We start from the raw sequence: 18176 nt of genomic DNA, 5'->3' as shown, positions 1-18176 counted from the left end.
AAGCATGGCCCAAGGCTTGGCTCTGCAGTGCATGATATATCAGGATGCAAATGCCTGGAAGAGTGGGGTGCAGGGGTTGTTTCTAAATACCAGTGTGGGGTGACTTATTTAGCTTCTCACTGCCTCTGAGGAGTGAATTCCTTTTCCTGTAAGGGTTTCTGTGCAGTCCTGGGCAGATAAGAGCTCTATGAATATGGCAGTGATGAGAGCAAAGTTTCCCAGACTCACAGAATATGATAAGTTGGAAGGGACCTACAAGGATCATTGAGTCCAACTCCTGGCCCAGCACAGAACCATTCCCAAGAGTCACACCATATGCCTAAAATTATTGTCCTGAACTCCATCATGCTTGGTGCTGTGACCACTTCCTTGGGGAGCCTGTTCCAGCACCCAACCACCCTCTGGGTGAAGAACCTTTTTCTAATATCTAACCTAAACCTCCCCTGACACAACTTCAGGCCATTCCCTCAGGTTCTGTCACTGGTCACCCACGTCTACCCCTCCTCTTCCCCTCCTGTACTGTACTATGGTATCTCCTGTAATAGTGCTTGGGAAAGCTGTTCAGACAAATGTGTGGTAGGCAAGCATGGGGTAACCCAGGACTCACATAAATACTTCAAAATTAGAGATGGGTTAAAGATCGGAAGCCTGATGTTTTAAGTTATTTTGAATTTTTTGTTAGCCTTAACCTTTAAAAGTTATATATATATATATGTACACAATGAATCATTCTATTTCTGTCCTGGTATTTTAGAAGATGGAGAATCTGCTTTTAAGGTGGAAGGGAGAAAATGATGATATTCAAACCAGAGGTCAAGCTGCAAGGCATTACAGGCATGTCTTTCTTCCACATGATTCCACATATTCTGAATATCCTACTGATGTGATTTCTAAGACTTGGACATTGGCCTAACTTCCCTCTGTGATTCCAGACCCAGTGTATTTTGGAGTGATTCTGTGATCTGTGCCTGCCTCTCTTTGAGTCTTGCTAAAATTTTGGCTTTGGAGAATGCAATGGTGTTTCCACCGAAACTCCTCTGAAATCCTATTAGTTTGCTAGACAAGGAAATACTTCCTGTAAGGGTGTGGTGGTTTTAATCTAGGCCTTCCCTGGTTACCAGTTTGTAACCAAGGAAGGGGCAATGTTCCCAGTATTCCATACGATTTTTACATAAATTGGGGTATAAATAAGAAGGGAGGAGAGGCCTTCGCTCTCTTCTCTTCCGGCGAGGTTCGGGAACAGTGGGTCCTTGCGTTGGTCTCGCTTATCTAAGGCTGAGGCCTGCACCGACCGCTGGCCTGACACGTGGAGGATTGGAGAGTGCTGGCCGTGTCTGCCAATCCTGCTTTTCTAAGGGACGTGGTGAGATTTGTTTTACTAGTTATTTTACTAGTTATTTTACTAGTTCTCGGGTTTGGTTGCACATATCTATTTCATGTCCCTTTTTGTCCCTTTTTGTCCCTTTTTCCCCTTTCCCTATCCATTTGGGGGGTATTTGGATTCCTTTTTGCTGTGTACATAGCATCTTAACTGTATATAGCTGTAATATACATAAAATATATATTGTTATATAACTAGCTTGATTTTGGGTTCTTCAATTTGCATAGTTCTTTGCCCTGGGGGGAGAAGGGGGGGGTGAGGAATTGCTGCTGAGGGTTTGGGCATTTGGCAGAGAGCCAGGTCCGAACCATCACAAAAGGTTTTTTAATTTTTTTTTTTCTTCTTTTTTTGTTTGTTTTCTCTCTCAAGCCTTCTTATGGAGCTCTATAGTCAGGATTCAATAGAATTCTGCAAGGGGAATAATTCTCTACTGAATTCCTCAGTTCTTTTTCAGAAGGGATCAGAGACATGAAGCTTAACTGGGGGAGCTTAGTAAGTGTTGAAAAGTGTTATAGCAGGCATCTGGGAAAAGTGCTATTATATATGCCCGTTGTTCCTAAGGTTGCAAACCAGTTTAAAATATTAATGCATACATTTACATCCTTGTAACTTCCATAAATCTTCATCTAATGGGCTGAAAAATGTTATGCTTTCACTTTGCTTGATGACAATTTTCTTCCTGAAAGGTTGAGTGAATCTCTCCAGCTGGCAGTTGTTCCTCTTTTTTTTTTTTTTTCCTCAATTTATTCAGAAAAAGTGAGAGTGGGGGAAGAAGAGGAAACACTTTTCCCTTTAAATTATTCTAATGACATGCTTCTAAAGAGGACAACAGTTTTACCTGGTGGACTTTGAGCTGACAGATGGATATAAACAGGGTTATTTGAATGATTCTGTCTTCTTTTGGTGTGAGTGGGACAAAAAAATGGAGGTCGTGGTTTCTGATGCTGTTGCCTAAAATAGAAAAAAACTTTATGGACAATATTAGTATAGATAAGGTAGAAAACAGTTCTTTTAATAAAGCACTTTATGGTGCAACAAATACATAAAAGTGCACATGAATGTACAGGGGTTCTACAATTTTATAGCACTAATCCATCCAATCTGAGAAGTTATCCTTCCCCAGGACCTCCCCAGATCTGCCCCCCTGGCACACCTTCCTGAAATTAAATCGGAGGTCCCAAGACCCCTTTCTTCCTCATCTTCCTCCTCCTCACAGCACACTGGCCTTTGGAGCTCCTTCAAGGTTCCTGGACCTTCAAGGGTTGCTTTGGCTACAATGATATCTTATTATTCCTGTCCAGGTGCATATCCCAAACAAGATGTGCTTGCTAGAGTCTTTTCCCTTGAAAAGAACATTAAACAAAATCTAAAGAATTTAGAAAATTCAATATGAAGTGTGAGAACAGGGTTTGGTAACTGTCAACTGCTATTCTATAGTGTTAGAAACTATACAGCCATACTAAAAATCCATATTTGCTATAAATCTTAAGAATTCTAAGGCATCAGTGCCATGACGGATTGTCAGTTTAGGCATCCTAAAGTTGATGGTTTTTTTTAGTCTGTTGGCTTAAAGAGAGAGGCACTGTTCCTACAAATCCTGCTGGATAAGTGTCGTAAATGTCATTTACTATAGGTGTTGGTTACATTAGATTCCAGTTCTGTGTCATAGGAGGTAGTCACAGAAATGCAGTTGAAGACACATCTGCTTTTAAAACATGCTCTCTTTTAAGTATGACTTTCAGGCCAGAACATTTTCTTCAGTCTTAGCTCAATGGATAGACCTCTGTTACAACCTGCCCCTGAGGCAGGGTAACTGAGGTTCTCCTTAATAGATCCCTTGGGGCTGATTAGAGTGAAACATTAATGGCACTGAATGACTGGTGTTTATACATATATGGCAGGTTTATTTTAGAACAATTTGGTTGCAATGGAAAGGAGGTATGTAGCTGTTTTGGTTATTATCTATAGAAATATAACAATATAGAAGTATAAAGATATCACTTAAGAAAATATATAAGGAAAAGAAAGAAAGAGAAAGCAAGGCTAAGAGTAGATAGTGAAGAGGAAAGATATCACCACTCGTGGATCCAGCTAAGAGAATTAATTGTTGCAATTTAGATGTCTCAAAGTGATGGTTGTAGCCTTGATCCTTTGGGGGTGGGGGAAGCTTCCCCCCCCCCAAAAAAAAAAAGTTCAATGGATTAATTTACATTCAGGTTCGGGTGGGAACACCCAGGTACCTCCCCTAGGGGAGAGTTTTACACTGTCTGATACAACACTGTGGATCATGTGCAGTCCTCTGGTGGAAGGCCCCAGAAATGAGTCGGGGGGCGTTTTAGGGGTCTTGATGGTTTATGACACCTTCTAAGACATGACCCCTGTTTCTCATGCCTGATAGTTGAACCAGTTATCCCTTATCAGAGGGATGAATACCTTCAGGCATACCTGTGAATGTCCCAATACCACTCCTGGGAGAGGGGGTGTGAATTTTTCACCTGAACCTTGTCGGGAGGGAGGACATTGCCATGATAAGGAGCAGGATCTGCTTCTTATTGGCCTTTTCCCTTATCTGGCTCAACGAATTTGTTGCTAAACAAAGGTTGGTTTGTCATGGTGTAGTGGATTTCTGTGGATGGGTTTTGGTAGCGGGAGGCTGAGGGGAGGGGGGGCAGGGAGCTACAGGGGTGGTTTCTGTTAGAAGCTGCTAGAAGCTGCCCCTGTCCTGTGGAGTCAATGCCAGCTGGCTCCAGGATGGACTTCCTGCTTCTGGCCAAGGCCAAGCCAATTAGGAGTGACAGTAATGCCTCTGTGATAACATATTTAAGAAAAGAAGGTTTTTGCACAGAAGAAATTCCAGCCAGGGAACAGTGGAGTGACAACATGGTAACAACAATATAGACACCAAGGTCAGTGCAGAAGAAGGGGGAGGAGGTGCTCCAGGCACCAGAGCTGTGGCCCCTGCAACCTGTGGTGAAGACCATGCTGAAGCAGGCTATGTCCCTGCAGCCCATGGAGACCCATTGGGGTGCAGAGACCTACCTGCAGCCCATGGAGGAGCCCATGCTGGAGCAGGTGGATGTATGAAGGATGCTGTGACCCTGTGGGAGGCCCAGGATGGAGTAGGATCCTGCTGGAGACTTGCAGCCTGTGGAGAGGGAAGCCCACGCTAGAGCAGGTTTTTCCTGGGTATGATTTGTGGCCCCTCTGGGGGACCCATGTTGGTACAGCTCATCCATGAAGGACTGCACCCCATGGAGGTATGACCCACAGGACAGCCGTTTGTGAAGAACTACTGCCCGAGGGATGTACTTACGCCAGAGAGGTCCATCAAGCACTGTCTCCCGTGGGAGAGACCCCACAGGAGCAGGGGAAGAACTCCTCTCTCTGAGCAGCAGCAGAAACAACAACTGACCGTAACTCCCATTCCCTGTCCCCCTGCACCGCTGGGGGGGAGGAGGGAGAACATGGAAGGAAGGAGGGGTGGGGGAAGGTGTTTTTAAGACTGTTTTATTTCTCACTCTTTGACTCTTATCCTGTTAGTAATAAATTTAAGTACTATCCCCACATTGAGTCTGTTTTGCCTGTGAAGGTAATCAGTAACTGACCTCTCCCAGCTGTTATCTCAACTCATGAATCCTTAGCTGTTTGTTTTTTTTCTTCTCTCTCCTCTGTCCAGCTTTAGTGGGTACCTGGTATCTGGCCAGGGTCAACCCACTACACATGGTCATCCTCTGGTGGTGGGTGCACACCTGGTCTCAGCAAAGCACTCTGCTGCTTTTGGAAAAGGCCCATTGTTTGAGTCATTAACCTTTAACATTTCAGTGTCTCACAGCCTCCCAGGACCCTTAAGGAAAACCTCTGAAAAAAATAGTGTGAGCAACAATTAAAATATTGTTAAGCTGCGGTATGGCCCTAGGTAGGAACTTGGACCATATTCAAACCTTCATTCATCTCCAGGAGATGAGCAGCGGCATGGATACCTCTGTTCAGGGTTCTCTTGACCCATCGGAGCCCACAGACTAAACTTTGTTTGTTTGGGACCTAAGTGAAGGACTCAGATTAGGAGACAGAGACCTATAGGTCATTGATGGAGAGAGGGGGCACCCATGACTGACTTGACTGTGGATTCCCCCAAATTTTGACCCCATCCCAACCTTTGACATCCTTCTAAAGTCAGTGGTGTTGCAAGTGTTATAAGTGATGGGATGAGAAGAAATGGCCTCAAGTTGCTCCAGAGGAGGCTTAGCTTAGATATTAAGAAAAATTTCTTCACTGAAAGGGTGGTCAGACATTGGAACAGGCTGCCTAGAGCAGTGGTGGAATCACCCTCTCTTGGAAGTGTTCAAAAACCTGTGGATGTGGTAAATGGTTTTGTGGTGAACATGGCAGTGCTGGGTTAATGGTTGGACTCTATGATCTTAGAGGTCTTTTCCAACCTTAACAATCCTATGATTCTATTCTAAGGGAATAGGAACCCAAAGTCCTGGTCCTGCTTGATTGGTGATTTAAACCATGAATCTGATCCTCCTGATCCTATTTGCTGCCTTGGAGGGAGTTTAATGTGTGCCATGGTGCAGAAAGAGCATAATGAAATAGTTCAGGTGGAGAGGTCTTTCAGGCCTCAACTTCTCCTAGCACTTCTGTAACTATTTCCTCTTCAGCCTCATTAGAGGCAAAGCTACTCCTTTCCTTTAACCAGAGCAGCTATTGGTTATCTTGTCCTGTGTGCATTCATCTCCATCCCCTTGTGTCCTGTGCTGCTTTTGCCTCCTGCTTTTTCTTCTGCAATCCATGAGGATTTAAGGGCATTTCTTGTTTTGCTGACCCAGATGCTCTCTCTTCCCTTAAATCTGAAAGACTGATACATTCTACAAGGCAAAGCAGACTCAATGCCTTCCTCTAAATACCTCAAATTATTGCCCTTCTTACTTGCCCTTTATACACCCTGTTTTCCCGCAGTCCCCCATTGATGCTGGAGATGCTTGGTACATTATATAGCACCAAGCAAGACACCATTGCTTACTCAGCATGGAAACACAGTGCAAGCCTGCATGGACAAAATCCAACCTTTCTTACTCCTAGCCTCAATTGAAACATACAGAATGGAATAACATAGGGTGTGTTGTTTGTACAACCTCTAGACTGGGCACAGGCTAGATCCTGAACCGAAGCCTATTTTGTCCTCCTTGTGCCATCATTCATGTCTCAGAGGAATGGATGCTGAGCCAAGACCTGGTACATTCCCTATCAGGTGTGTTGTTTTATTTATTTCTTTTTTTTTTTTCCCAAAGGGAGGGAAAGCTGGTGTATTTGGCACTTTTGCAAGCAAAAATGAAATAACAGAGGAGGGGGAAAAAAAAAGGAGAAAGGAGGAATCCTGTGGCAGCAGGAGTAAATAAAAACAAACCTCTTGTTAATGATTTATACAGAGAAATCATTTTCCACAAATTTCAGGATACAGATGGAGATGTTTGATCAGAAGAAGGAGAGATTATTACCCTACTACGATGGTATTAGAAGGGGGCTACTGTGTCTGGTAGGCAACTCAGAGGCAGCTCAATACCGGAGTCAATCTAGGAAAGTTTGGTAACACAGATGATGGAATTGTGCAGGGTTTTACTTTCTGTGGCTGATCTCTGTGTCAGTAACCTTTCCCTAAATACCCATAAAACTTTCAGTTTGTAGCCTGGAGTGGTTGCCACTACCTCCAGGATGGTGTGCTTGGCAAGAGCTGCCTAGAATGGAGTAAGCATTGAAGTCCCCTTCAGTGCATGTTGACACTTTTCCCCAAAGAGTTTTATGGCTGTTGTTAAACGAATAAGTTTTTTCCTTGTAGTGGCACACACTGCTGCACCCAACAGAGTGTTTGGGGTATTCTCTTGTACTGTCTCAGGAGTCATCTTTGATTATACATCATGCCAAGAGTGATGATGCTTGGTCTGGGAGCTCAGCAACCTGGTGTTGACCTGATGTAGACAAATCTCCTGGCTTGGCTTTTTGTGTTGTAATGAACTGGAGCACAGTTGGCATATCATTCTGCTTTCTAGTGTCCCAGAAGCCTAATCTTCACAAGGGTAATGAGTAAAAATGACATGCCGACTCTTGATGTCATTAGGATCAAACACTATTCCTTGATTCAGAGGTGTAAATCCAGTGAACTGAGTCAAACTTTAGAGCAGTCTACAGCATTGTTTGTTTCGGAGGGCACAAGTGGGAGGAGGTTGGTCCTTTAGAGACCAGAAGTCAGTATGAGGTGGTGTTTACAGGTCGGATGACTGTACTCTCTTCCTTGACACATAGATATAACTTCAGGTTGTGAGTGAGTAGATTTACAAAACCTTGTCACAGTTCTCAGGTAGGAGCTTGTAAAAGTTCTTGAGCAACATGATGGGCATCTCTCCTCCTTCCACAGATGGGTGCTTTGCTACACTGGCTGTTGTCACAGCTGTACATTGGGCAGTCTTGCTTTTATGGGCCTTGTGTTTTATGGCCATGTCAGGTGTTTAATCTTTCAGTTGGCCCTCCTGTCAGCCCTGCACAATAGTTAGTTACTTACATAGAAAGGTGACTATCTGATTTAATGATGGAGTCTCAAACCTAATTATGTAGTCAAATATGATTCCATAATCTACTCTTAATGTTTCTATGTCAAGAAGACAGATATATGTGTATAATGTGCACACTTACATGCATCTATAATTATGGATATGCTTGGACTCTCATTTATTTCTGTCTCTCTATACTGGGGGGGATGCTTGCAGCCTCATCTGGATGTGAGAGATCTTTGGTTTATCATGTCTTTTCCCCTCCAGTGTGGCTTTTCCTGGCTCCCTTTGCCGGGCTTGGGCATGCTGAGGCAGAGCTAGAAGTCAGTGTTACTCAGTCACGCTGGTGGAGGTTCAGAAGGCTTGTAGCACTTGGACTCAGGGAAAACTGATGGAAACAAATTAAGATTACATTTCTGCTGTTGTTCTGGCAACTGCCATTAATCCTTGCTCCTTGTTTTCATTTGACTAGACCACATCTGGGAGATCTTGCATCCTTTCCCTTCAGAAAAAGTCTTCACATAGCCCATGCAAAATCAGAGGCAGAGGTGGAAGAACTGGAACAAAAGCAGTGTTGGAGGCAGGGGGACCATGTGGAGAAGAACCACCTTTCTTCTTCTAATTCACCCTATTAATGAATTACATGCCTTAGTTAGTTATTTTTATAATCTGGATTACAATCATTCACATATGGTCATACCATTTGTAATTATTCTTATCAGTTGAGGATTTCATACTTTACTTGTATACCCACATCTATTTTACATGTGTCTATATCCAGGTATATCTTATAAATGGGGATTTTAGCAGTGTGTTTAAAATTGTCATTCAGTGGAGAGACCAATTTACCCAGCACTGGAGATAGAGGCCAAATAATACATCACAGAAGCACAGAATGGCTGAGATTGGAATATGATAGATATGGTGTTTGAGAAGATGTGAGCTCCACATTCACTATGACATCTCACGTTCATGCCTCAGTTTCCCCTCATTTGAACTTATTCAAAAGATTTTTTTTCTTTTTCATCTTATGGCATTTTGGATTCTATGGATAAAATGAAAGCAGTCTCAGTAGCTACAGACATGTCTGGGATTAGTGTACATGGGATTTGGGCAGAATCTCCATATTGCTCCAAGCTCTCTACTGGTGCACCTGGTGCTTGAGCAAACCAGAAGAGCAGTACAAATGCTGGGCAGCTGAACCAGTGTTTGCTTGTTACTAATATGGTTGCTCCTGCACTTAGGGCAAAAACCATGCCAAGTATTATGTCTGCTTTGGAGATGGAGAATCCCCAACAGTTGGATTTCTCCCCCCCTGCTATGGGCTCTCAACTCTGTTTTTGTCCTCAGCAAATTTTCAGTTTAATCACTTTATAGCACTGGCATCTGAATACTTGCTACCTTTGGGTCTGGTGATATCGTCATCTGCAGGCTCTTGGCAGAACAGGAGGCCAATATTTTTAAGTGGGATTTTAAGGTGGATTTGTCATGAACTCACCTGACACTGGTGTAATGCAATGACTTTATTAATCTATTGCTTGTTTCTGTGGACGTGGAGACACATGGCCAAGCAGGGATGTCTTTGGGCATTATGACCCAGAGCAGAAACCTGGCTTATTATTCACCATCCATAAAACATTACCCAATGCCTCAAAACCTGAAAGACCCTTCCCAGCTCAGAGCCATGAGTTGCATTTCAGCTTCCATTCAACATAGGGTCCCAAGGGGGTTGGTTCATTACACCAGTGGTTGTGGTCCCTTCCCTGCACCCTTGGTGACTGTGGACTCATCCTGCTGCCCTGCCTGCTGAGCTAGATGCTGTCTGCCAGAAGCCTTCTCTTTTCTACCAGCAGCAAAACAAGTTTAAAGCCTGTGGGCAGAGGTTGGCACAGAGTGCTGATTGTACATTCATGCATACCAGAGCAGTAGCTCCCTGGAATGCTACACCTCCCAGCTTTTACCACCTTGCATTTGTGTTGCAGCCCAGGACTGTGTGTAAATTTCATCCCTCTCCAAGGAGATTAACAATTCAAAATGGCAGATAAATAGGATGGCCTTTTTTTTTTTGATTGGACCAGTTGGAAGAGGAAGGTAACCCTGACTCCCATAACCTCCATAGGCAAAAAAGAGAGGTGAGGTGCAAGGTTGGTCAATTAGATGGAAGAGCTCCTTGCAAGTGGGTGGCTTTAATGTACTAATTGCATTAGTAATTGGTGACTACCACATGGTTAACACTTGGGTTCAAAACTCTGTAAGGGCATTAACTAACCCACCCTACAATGGATTTGAATGAGGTAAGCGTGATCCTTGTTTCACAGGTGGTGAACTGGAGAGACCTGCTGACTAGAGAGTGAATCAAGGCAGGCATACAGGAGACCTTGGGTCTGTTAGTTCTTCAAGATCACCTTAAATGAGAACGGTGGCAGCAGCTCTGGGAAATGAGTCTCTTCCCTATTGCCGGAAGATGTGCAATTTAAGCATAAGCGTTTTTATGGTGTACTTCTATGAGCTACAGAAACCATCTCTAAGACCAGATGGCAACTTAAGCTCCATGATAGTTCTTCCTTTTTTTTCCTTTTTTTTTTTTTTTTCTGCTTGGGCTGTCAGCTTGTGCTATTTATGGGAGCTTTATTTTAATTTGTGTCTGCTAAAGTAGCAGAAAATATTTTTGTTTCTCTCTGAAATTTCTTCAGCTAATTTTGTAGACTAAACTGGCTTGTAATGATAGGGAGGGGGGAGGTGGCTGCTGGGGGGATTTTCGGGAGGGTGTATGAAAGCACCTCAATACCTTTAAAAATACTCTATGTGGTTTTTTTTTTAACCAAATATTTGGTTTTTGGCTCAGCCTTTCTATGTCATTGGATGATACAGCTTTTGCCTCAGTTGACCATTCACAGCTTCTCCCATTAACTTTGGCCAAGACTTAGTAAAGTACTGAATATGAGTGATTCCATCTCAAAGGGTTCCATCTGCGATATTCTAAAGAAAGCCAACATTTGAAGGATGAGAGCACAGTCTGTGCTTCAGTCAGCCCAAGCCTTTGCCACAAAGCAGCAGTACCAAAGGGTATGAGGAAGTCTGGAAAACATTGAGTTTAGCTTTCTTCCATCACCCTCAATACCTGAGACACTGACATACCCTCCAAGAGACCCAGGTGGATCCTCCTGCACTTCCAACATCCCAGGGAGCATCTTGGGCTGTAGTCAGTGTGTAATGAATAATTCATCCAAAGCAGGTTTCCCCCATAATAGCTAGCCAAGGGCATCTCTCTCTCGAACCTGAGAAGCTGGTAAATAGGGAGTTTGAAACTCTGCTGCCTGATTCATAGACCAACACCATGTTTTCTCTGCTCTGATGACTGGATTATTGTTTAACCCAAGGCAAGCATCTGCCTCCATTTTTTTTTCCTTCTGAAAAACCCTGACAGCAAGCACTTTGAAGTAATGAGGAGGTTCATGGTTGTGGAAAGCTGGTTGTTCCCTCATTTATTTCCCAAGTCGAGTTGAAGGTATTTGCATTTAGACAACATTTTTTTAAAATATGTTAATTTTCATCAATTTAGCAATACACATGGCTATTGTTCCTTGCTTTGTGATACCAGATAGTTTAATGAGACTGAAGTGTTTTGCTAAGGAGGATGAGTTATGAGGAAGAACAAACTCCTCCCTCTAAGCAATTGTAAATCCGAAATTAAGAGGAAATATGGAGAAAGAAAAAATAACAGCCCTTTAATAAAGGATATATGTGTATTGGCAGAACAACAAAAGAACACAAAAACAACTAATCCTGTACTCAAAAGTCCCCTAAAAAAGGAAACAGTTCAGTACTTTCTGCCTTTTGGCACAATTCTAACCATGATCAGCAGGGGGCACTGTTGAATCACTGGAGGAACAGAGCCTGCAGCTGCTCCGTGGTGGTCAGCAGGGGGCGCTGTTGGGCTCTGGCAGTTGCCATGTGGGGGCCCCAGTGTGCAGGAGAAGCTGAAAATGGAGATCTTCCCCCCCCACACTGAGAAGGGGAAGGAGAAAAGGGGGAAAAGGGTGTTCTTCCCACAAAACTCACCCTGTCTGCAGCTGGCTGTGGCTGAGATTCCCCCCCTTCGTTGATGGGCACAAGCCACTGCCAACATGGGAGCGCAGGAGGGAAAGAGCAACCTCCTCCCCAAACGGTTCCTCTGCAGATGGGTCAAGACTCTCTGATGAAATCCGAGCAGGTCTGGGCTGGGGGCAGAACAGGGTGCAGGAAAATGGAGGCAAACCAGGGCCAGGAGCAGCCAGATGACCACGCCAAAACCAAAGTGAACCTCAGACCCCTCCAACACACACCCTCCCTCAGTCAGGGCAAAAGTGAGATGCCGTTTCCTGAGGAGAGGAAAAAAACCTCATCACTTCCTTCCCCTCCCCAGTCTTCTGAGGGCTATCAGTCTGTAATGTGGGTCTGCTAGCTAGTTCCCTTGTGTGTGTCAATCACCCTAGGCAAACACCTTCCCCCTCCCTCCTTCAACATCTTTCTTTTACAGCAATGCAGGGGAAAGAAAAAAAAAATCTCCCTTGTTTTTTTTAGAACAAGTATACCTATGACATAGATCCAGCCCTCAGACATGTTGGCAAGCCTTGGTTCCCACTTTGCTTCAAGGACAGCCCTTGAGGTGCTGCAGGGGAAACCCAAGCGCATCCTGTTTCAGTTATCTCCCCACTTGCATTCAATGCATGTGCACATGCTAACTTCCTTTTTTTCTCTTCTTTTCTTTTGGCAGTGGCAGATTTGGTCTCTTCTGAGCTCCTTGCAGCCTTTGGGTGATCAGGACATTGAATTTGGCAGAGAGTTACCATTTATTCCTTTGGATCATACCTACCCTTGCTTTCCTCATCCCCTCCTGTGCTCCCCTTCCCTCGAATAAAACTCCAGGTCATTGCAGGAGCCCAAGGAGACTTTGGGCAGCTCTTGGCAAAGGAGGGCCGAGGCAGACTTTCTGCCAGCCACTGTCACCTCTGTGAAGCCTCCATCTGCCTCTGGCTGTGCAGGGGAGATGATGCTGCCTTTGGCAGGCTCAGGGAAAGAAATCCTGATGAGTGGCAAAAGGTTGGAGCCAGAAGAAGAGGATGAGCTGGGTTCTGGGAGAGATGTGGATTCTACTTCCAATGCAGACAGCGAGAAATGGGTAGTGGGAGATGGCCTGGAGGAGCAGGAATTTTCCATCAAGGAGGCTAACTTTACAGAGGGGAGTTTAAAACTAAAGATACAGACCACCAAGAGAACTAAGAAGCCCCCCAAGAACTTGGAGAACTATATTTGCCCTCCTGAGATCAAAATCACCATCAAGCAGTCTGGGAACCAGAAGCTTTCTAGAGCTGGTAAAAATGGCAAAGCAGCTAAAGAGGAGGACAGATTGCACTCCAGAAAGAAGGTAAGTCCTATTCTTTCCTGTATTTCCCCCTTCTCCTGAAAGCAGAGGGAGAGGGGAGGATAAAACATGCTCAAACAGTTTATGTCCAAGATATAACCTTTGCAGGGTTTGCAAAGCCCTGTTTGGCCATGGAGGAGGTAACACTGAGTGGGTGTCATCCTGCATCACCACATATGCTGTGGGGATGATCTTGAACTATCCCTCAGATAAACCAGTTCTGAAGGGATCAAAGTTCAGCTGGGCCTCTTCTATTTTTGTTTGTACTTGAGGTTTAAGATTAATAATTACACGAGTGATAAATGAAGGAGGCCACTTCTAAATTGCTTTGGGCCTGAGTGCTAATGCTCGAGTCTTTCGGCAGTGAAAGCTTTCAACTGCATTTTTAAAATACAGTACAAATACAAGTACAATACAAATGTGCATTGTGAACAATAGAATCCATTCCTGAATACTGGGCAAAGGGCTTCATTATTCTTGATTACAGCATTGTGTGAGCAACACTATAGTTATGTTTCAGAAAATGCTTCCACTATAAGTCTCATTTTCTCCCAGATGCGTATAATTTTCTTGAAATATCCTTCTGCAGAGAAATTTTTGGTACTTTAACTTTGGGTAAAAATTATTCTTTTTATTTTTTCATTTAGTCAAGGAGAGGAAGAGGGTGGGGAAAAGAAAGAAAATCCTTTCTTTGTATGAGCTGTTTCAACCTTTTATTTTGTCCTTGTCTTGATTTTTCAGTAGTGTCACCTACATTTAGTCTTAAAACAAATTTAGTTTGAGTGTTTTAAGCAGCGCTGGTTGGGAGAGGGACACCTGGTGACTACTCATGTCTTTTTGGGTGTAGTGATGTTTCTGTCCTAGGCACTAGACAAAGGAGCTTTGGTCATGTTGAGGCTTTATCATAGTACAAATAATAATGGCCAGTCTTCGCGAGCGAAGATCCGGGGAAGGTCTTTACACCTTCCAGCCTGCGCATTGGATTTTTTTAGGTGAGACACAGTGTGCGCGGAACTGAGCCCACCCTTTAATCCTAAGGTTCATCTGCCGGGGCCAAGCGAGCTTGGACGGTGGCAGCGAGGTCCTTAGGACGTAGGTGGGTCCGCGGTGATAACGCGGCGCCTTTACCACTAGACCACCAGGGGCTCCCATAGTACAAATAGAATCACAGAATATGCTGAGTTGGAAGGCACCCATCAGGATCAAGTCCAACTCCTGGCCCTATGCAGGACACCATGTGTTTGAGAGCATTGTCCAAACGCTTCTTGAACTCAGGCTTGGTGCTCCCTGGGGAGCCTGTTCCAGTGCTCGACCACCCTGTGGGTGAAAAACCTTTTCCTGATATCTAACCTAAACCTCCCTTGACTCAGTTTCTTGTCATTTCCTCGAGTCCTGTCACTGGTCACTAGAGTGAAGAGACCAGTACCTGCCCCTCTGCTTCCTCTCGTGACAATGTTGGACCTAAATGAAGTCTCCCTTCAGTCTCCTCTTCTCCAAGCTGAACAAACCAAATGACTTCAGCGACTTCTCATACGGCTTCCCCTCCAGACTCTTCACCATCCTCGTGGCCCTCCTTTGGATACTCACTAATAGCTTAATGTCTTTTTTATATTGTGGTGCCAAAAACTGCACACAGTACTCAAGGTGAGTGACTCTGCAACAGTGCAGAGTAGAACAGGTTGGAAGGGACCTTAAAGATCATCTAGTTCCAACCCCCCTGCAGTGGACAGGGACACCTTTCACTAGACCAGGTTGCTCAGAGCTCCATCCAACCTGGCTTTTAACACTTCCAAGGATGGGACATCCACAGCTTCTCTGGGCAACCTGTGCCAGTTCCTCATCACCCTCACAGTCAAGAATTTTGTCATATCTAATCTAAACCTACTCTCTTTCAGTTTGAAAGCATTCTCCCTTATCTTGTCACTGAATGCTCTTGTAAGAAGTTCCCCTCTGTCTTTCTTATACCTTCAGGTACTGGAAGGTTGCAATTAGGTCACCCAGAAGCCTTCTCTTTTCCAGGCTGAACAAACCAAATTGTCTCAACCTTTCCTCATAGGTGCTACATTCCTCTAATCATCTTCGTGACCCTCCTCTGGACTTGCTCCAACAGGTCAATGCCCTTCCTGTGCTGGAGATCCCAGAACTGGATGCAATACTCCAGGTGGGGTCTCACCAGAGTGGTAGAGGGGCAGAATCACCTCCCTTGACCTGCTGGTCACGCTTCTTTTGATGCAGTTCAGGATACTCTGCCTCCTTAGTAGCACATGGGCATCATGATGAGTTCAGACAGGAACCCAGATTTGATGAAAGACTCATGAGTATCTCCAAAACCTGGACAAATTCATCTGGGATGTAGGCACCTACTGATTAGAGCTTGGGGCATGACCTGACTTTCCTGCTCATGCAACTTGGATCCCTCTTCTCCCATACACAGTTGTTGAATGCTCAAAGGGTTACTTGAAGCCTTGAGGAGGATAATTGCCAATGGCTCTCCTTGGAGACAGCCTCTTCAACAGACTAACTTAGACCAAAATTTTCGTAACTCTAAATCACTTTTTGAAGCATCAACATTTCCCATTGAATCGAGGCAGAGCCCAAGGGGATTAATATTGCTCACTGTGAGAGTACTTCTCTTAGAAGCTGAATTTGAAAAGAAACCAACAAATCATGGGGATTTTTTTTCTCAGAATTCTGCTAAATGGCATAGTCTATGTGCATGAAAAAAATAGCTCCTTTTAGCACACAAGTTTGGCCCTATAACACACTGAGATTTTCCCACCTATTGAGAGGAATGGGCTATCTTCTTAGCGCCAAGCAATGTCTCATTTCCACCTCCCTTTCCTCCCTGAATACTTGCAGAGGCGATGAAATACACTATAGGAAGAGACTGGAAATGAGTGGGAGAAGGGTCCCAGTCCTGGTAGTGCAATTGCTTTCATGACCAATGCATGTGTCTCATGACAGTTACAGAGATTTTTTGGGGGGAAGATAGGAGGAAGTAGCAAGTTGAAACATGGAGCTGTGGCTGTTTGGTCCAACTATGGGTTTCCCTGTGTGAGAGGAGTATGCAGGAACCTTCTGCATAGAATCATAGAATATCCTGAGTTGGAAGGGACCCACAAAGATCATTGAGTCCAACTCTTGACCCTGCACAGGACAGCCCCATAGGACAATGGTTCTGCATGTCCTTGCAGAACCATTGAGAGCTGTGGTAGTGGTTAAAAAAACAAAGTGATTGTCCCATTTAAATGATTCTGGAAGTTTTGATATTTCAGAGTTAGGTTGTTTGATTGTTGCTTTAATCAGCACAAACTCCAGAAAAGCAGCTACTGGAAGCAGCAGGAGGGAACAATGCATTTAAAACAGTGGGGCAGACCTTTCAGCTCCTTCCACTGTCCTCCATGGATTTTTTGCCAGGAGAGTTTGGCCCAATGTACACATTTCCCTTGCACATGGGAGCAGCATCATTATTTGAGTTTACCGCCTTGCTCATGGAAACAGGGCATATATAGAGGCCCCACAGACCATATATAAGGATGGACAGTTGAGCATAACCTGACCTGCAAGTGCCATTCTTGTGTATCTGGTGGGTGGGAGCAGTTGTCTTGCACCTCATGAAGTAGCACCTGAATTTATTTTTCCCCCTGAGTAGGAGCAAACTCTATCAGAACTTGAAAAATCACTTAAGTTTGTTGCATAAAAATTTCAGCCACATCTCCAGTAGTCCCCAGTGCTTTGAAATACACTTCAGCATGAGCTTCAATACACACAGCACAGAGGGCAAGTAATGAAAACATAGAAGCAATTTAAGTAACAACATGTGGGTACACAAAGGACTGGTAATGCCAACAATGTAAAAAGGGACTGTGAACTAGGGATATAACATTTATTCAGTGACCACTTAGGGAGAAAGAAGATATGCCACTTCCTAAGCTTTCCAATGATCTTCTAATTAGGCAATAGGGGTTAGTGCCTGATTTCTAAAGCTGCGGTCTGGGGTGCAGTAGTGATTAGAAGGGGGTTCTGTGACAAGGCCTGGGTTTTTTGCCTTTGGTTACAGCTGCTACACTATTCTAAAAGACAAGCATACATTAAACACTCATGTTGGTTTTCCATGTGAGCAATCACCCTGTGGATGTTATGCGATCACGAATGGGAGGGGAAGGAATTCAGGAGAGGATCTTACTGGTTGCAGTTGCTGATGCCCTGGAGTAAGAAGTGAGAGAGCATCAGTGTTGGGAACCTTGAATGCTTGGCTGCAACGCAACAACTTTCGGGGTTTCTGTTAAGTCATGACCATGCCAAGTTTCACATCAGCTTCCCCTACTAGAAAATAAGAGTGAAGGTAGTTTCCTAACCCCTTTCCCAAGGCTGCTCAGAAGGTGAATTGTAGTTTGGGCCGTCCCTGCAGCTGCTTGTGTGGCAATTGGAAAGTGCACAAATATTCTGTAAGTTTTCTCTTATTTCAACCCTTCAGTGCCTGGGGATGGAATGGGTTGGACCCTTGACACTTCTAACCCCACAAATGGCTCCATTTCATTTAGTCTGATTGGAGAGGGAGGGGGGAAAAAAAAGCTGGTAGCCCAAAGGATATCCTGCTGGCATACTGGCAAGTCCTGCAGCAGGGTTGCTAGAGTCCAGCATCCTCAGCATCACTAAAGGTGCCTTTTCCTTTAGATAAGGAAACATGCTATCAGTCCAGAAGGACACTGAAAGCATAGCACCAAATGCAATGAAGCAATTCATCAGCATTCCCTGACTGTCACGTAGAATTTAACAAGCCCCAGATAAGCAGTATTTCCCTGGTTTTATTACCTACCCCCCCCCCCGCCCCCCATATTTGCTG

The 18176-nt window shown here is 44.3% G+C and overlaps 1 protein-coding gene across 1 annotated transcript in view; it reads left to right on the top strand.

The window, feature by feature from the left end:
• Positions 1-6888: 6888 nt before the first annotated feature.
• Positions 6889-18176, top strand: part of LOC126646730 (SET-binding protein-like) — a 31701-nt gene continuing 20413 nt past the window's right edge. The window contains exons 1-2 of the mRNA XM_050328238.1: positions 6889-6917; positions 12835-13333. Coding sequence (XP_050184195.1) covers positions 6889-6917; positions 12835-13333 — 528 coding nt within the window. The remainder of the gene's footprint in view (positions 6918-12834; positions 13334-18176) is intronic.

The sequence above is a fragment of the Myiozetetes cayanensis genome, unplaced genomic scaffold (genome assembly GCF_022539395.1).
Source record: "Myiozetetes cayanensis isolate MyiCay16 unplaced genomic scaffold, myiCay2020 scf381, whole genome shotgun sequence".
NCBI lineage: Eukaryota > Metazoa > Chordata > Aves > Passeriformes > Tyrannidae > Myiozetetes > Myiozetetes cayanensis.
Note: the sequence above shows the minus strand (reverse complement) of the source record. Positions and strands in the feature narration are given on the sequence as shown.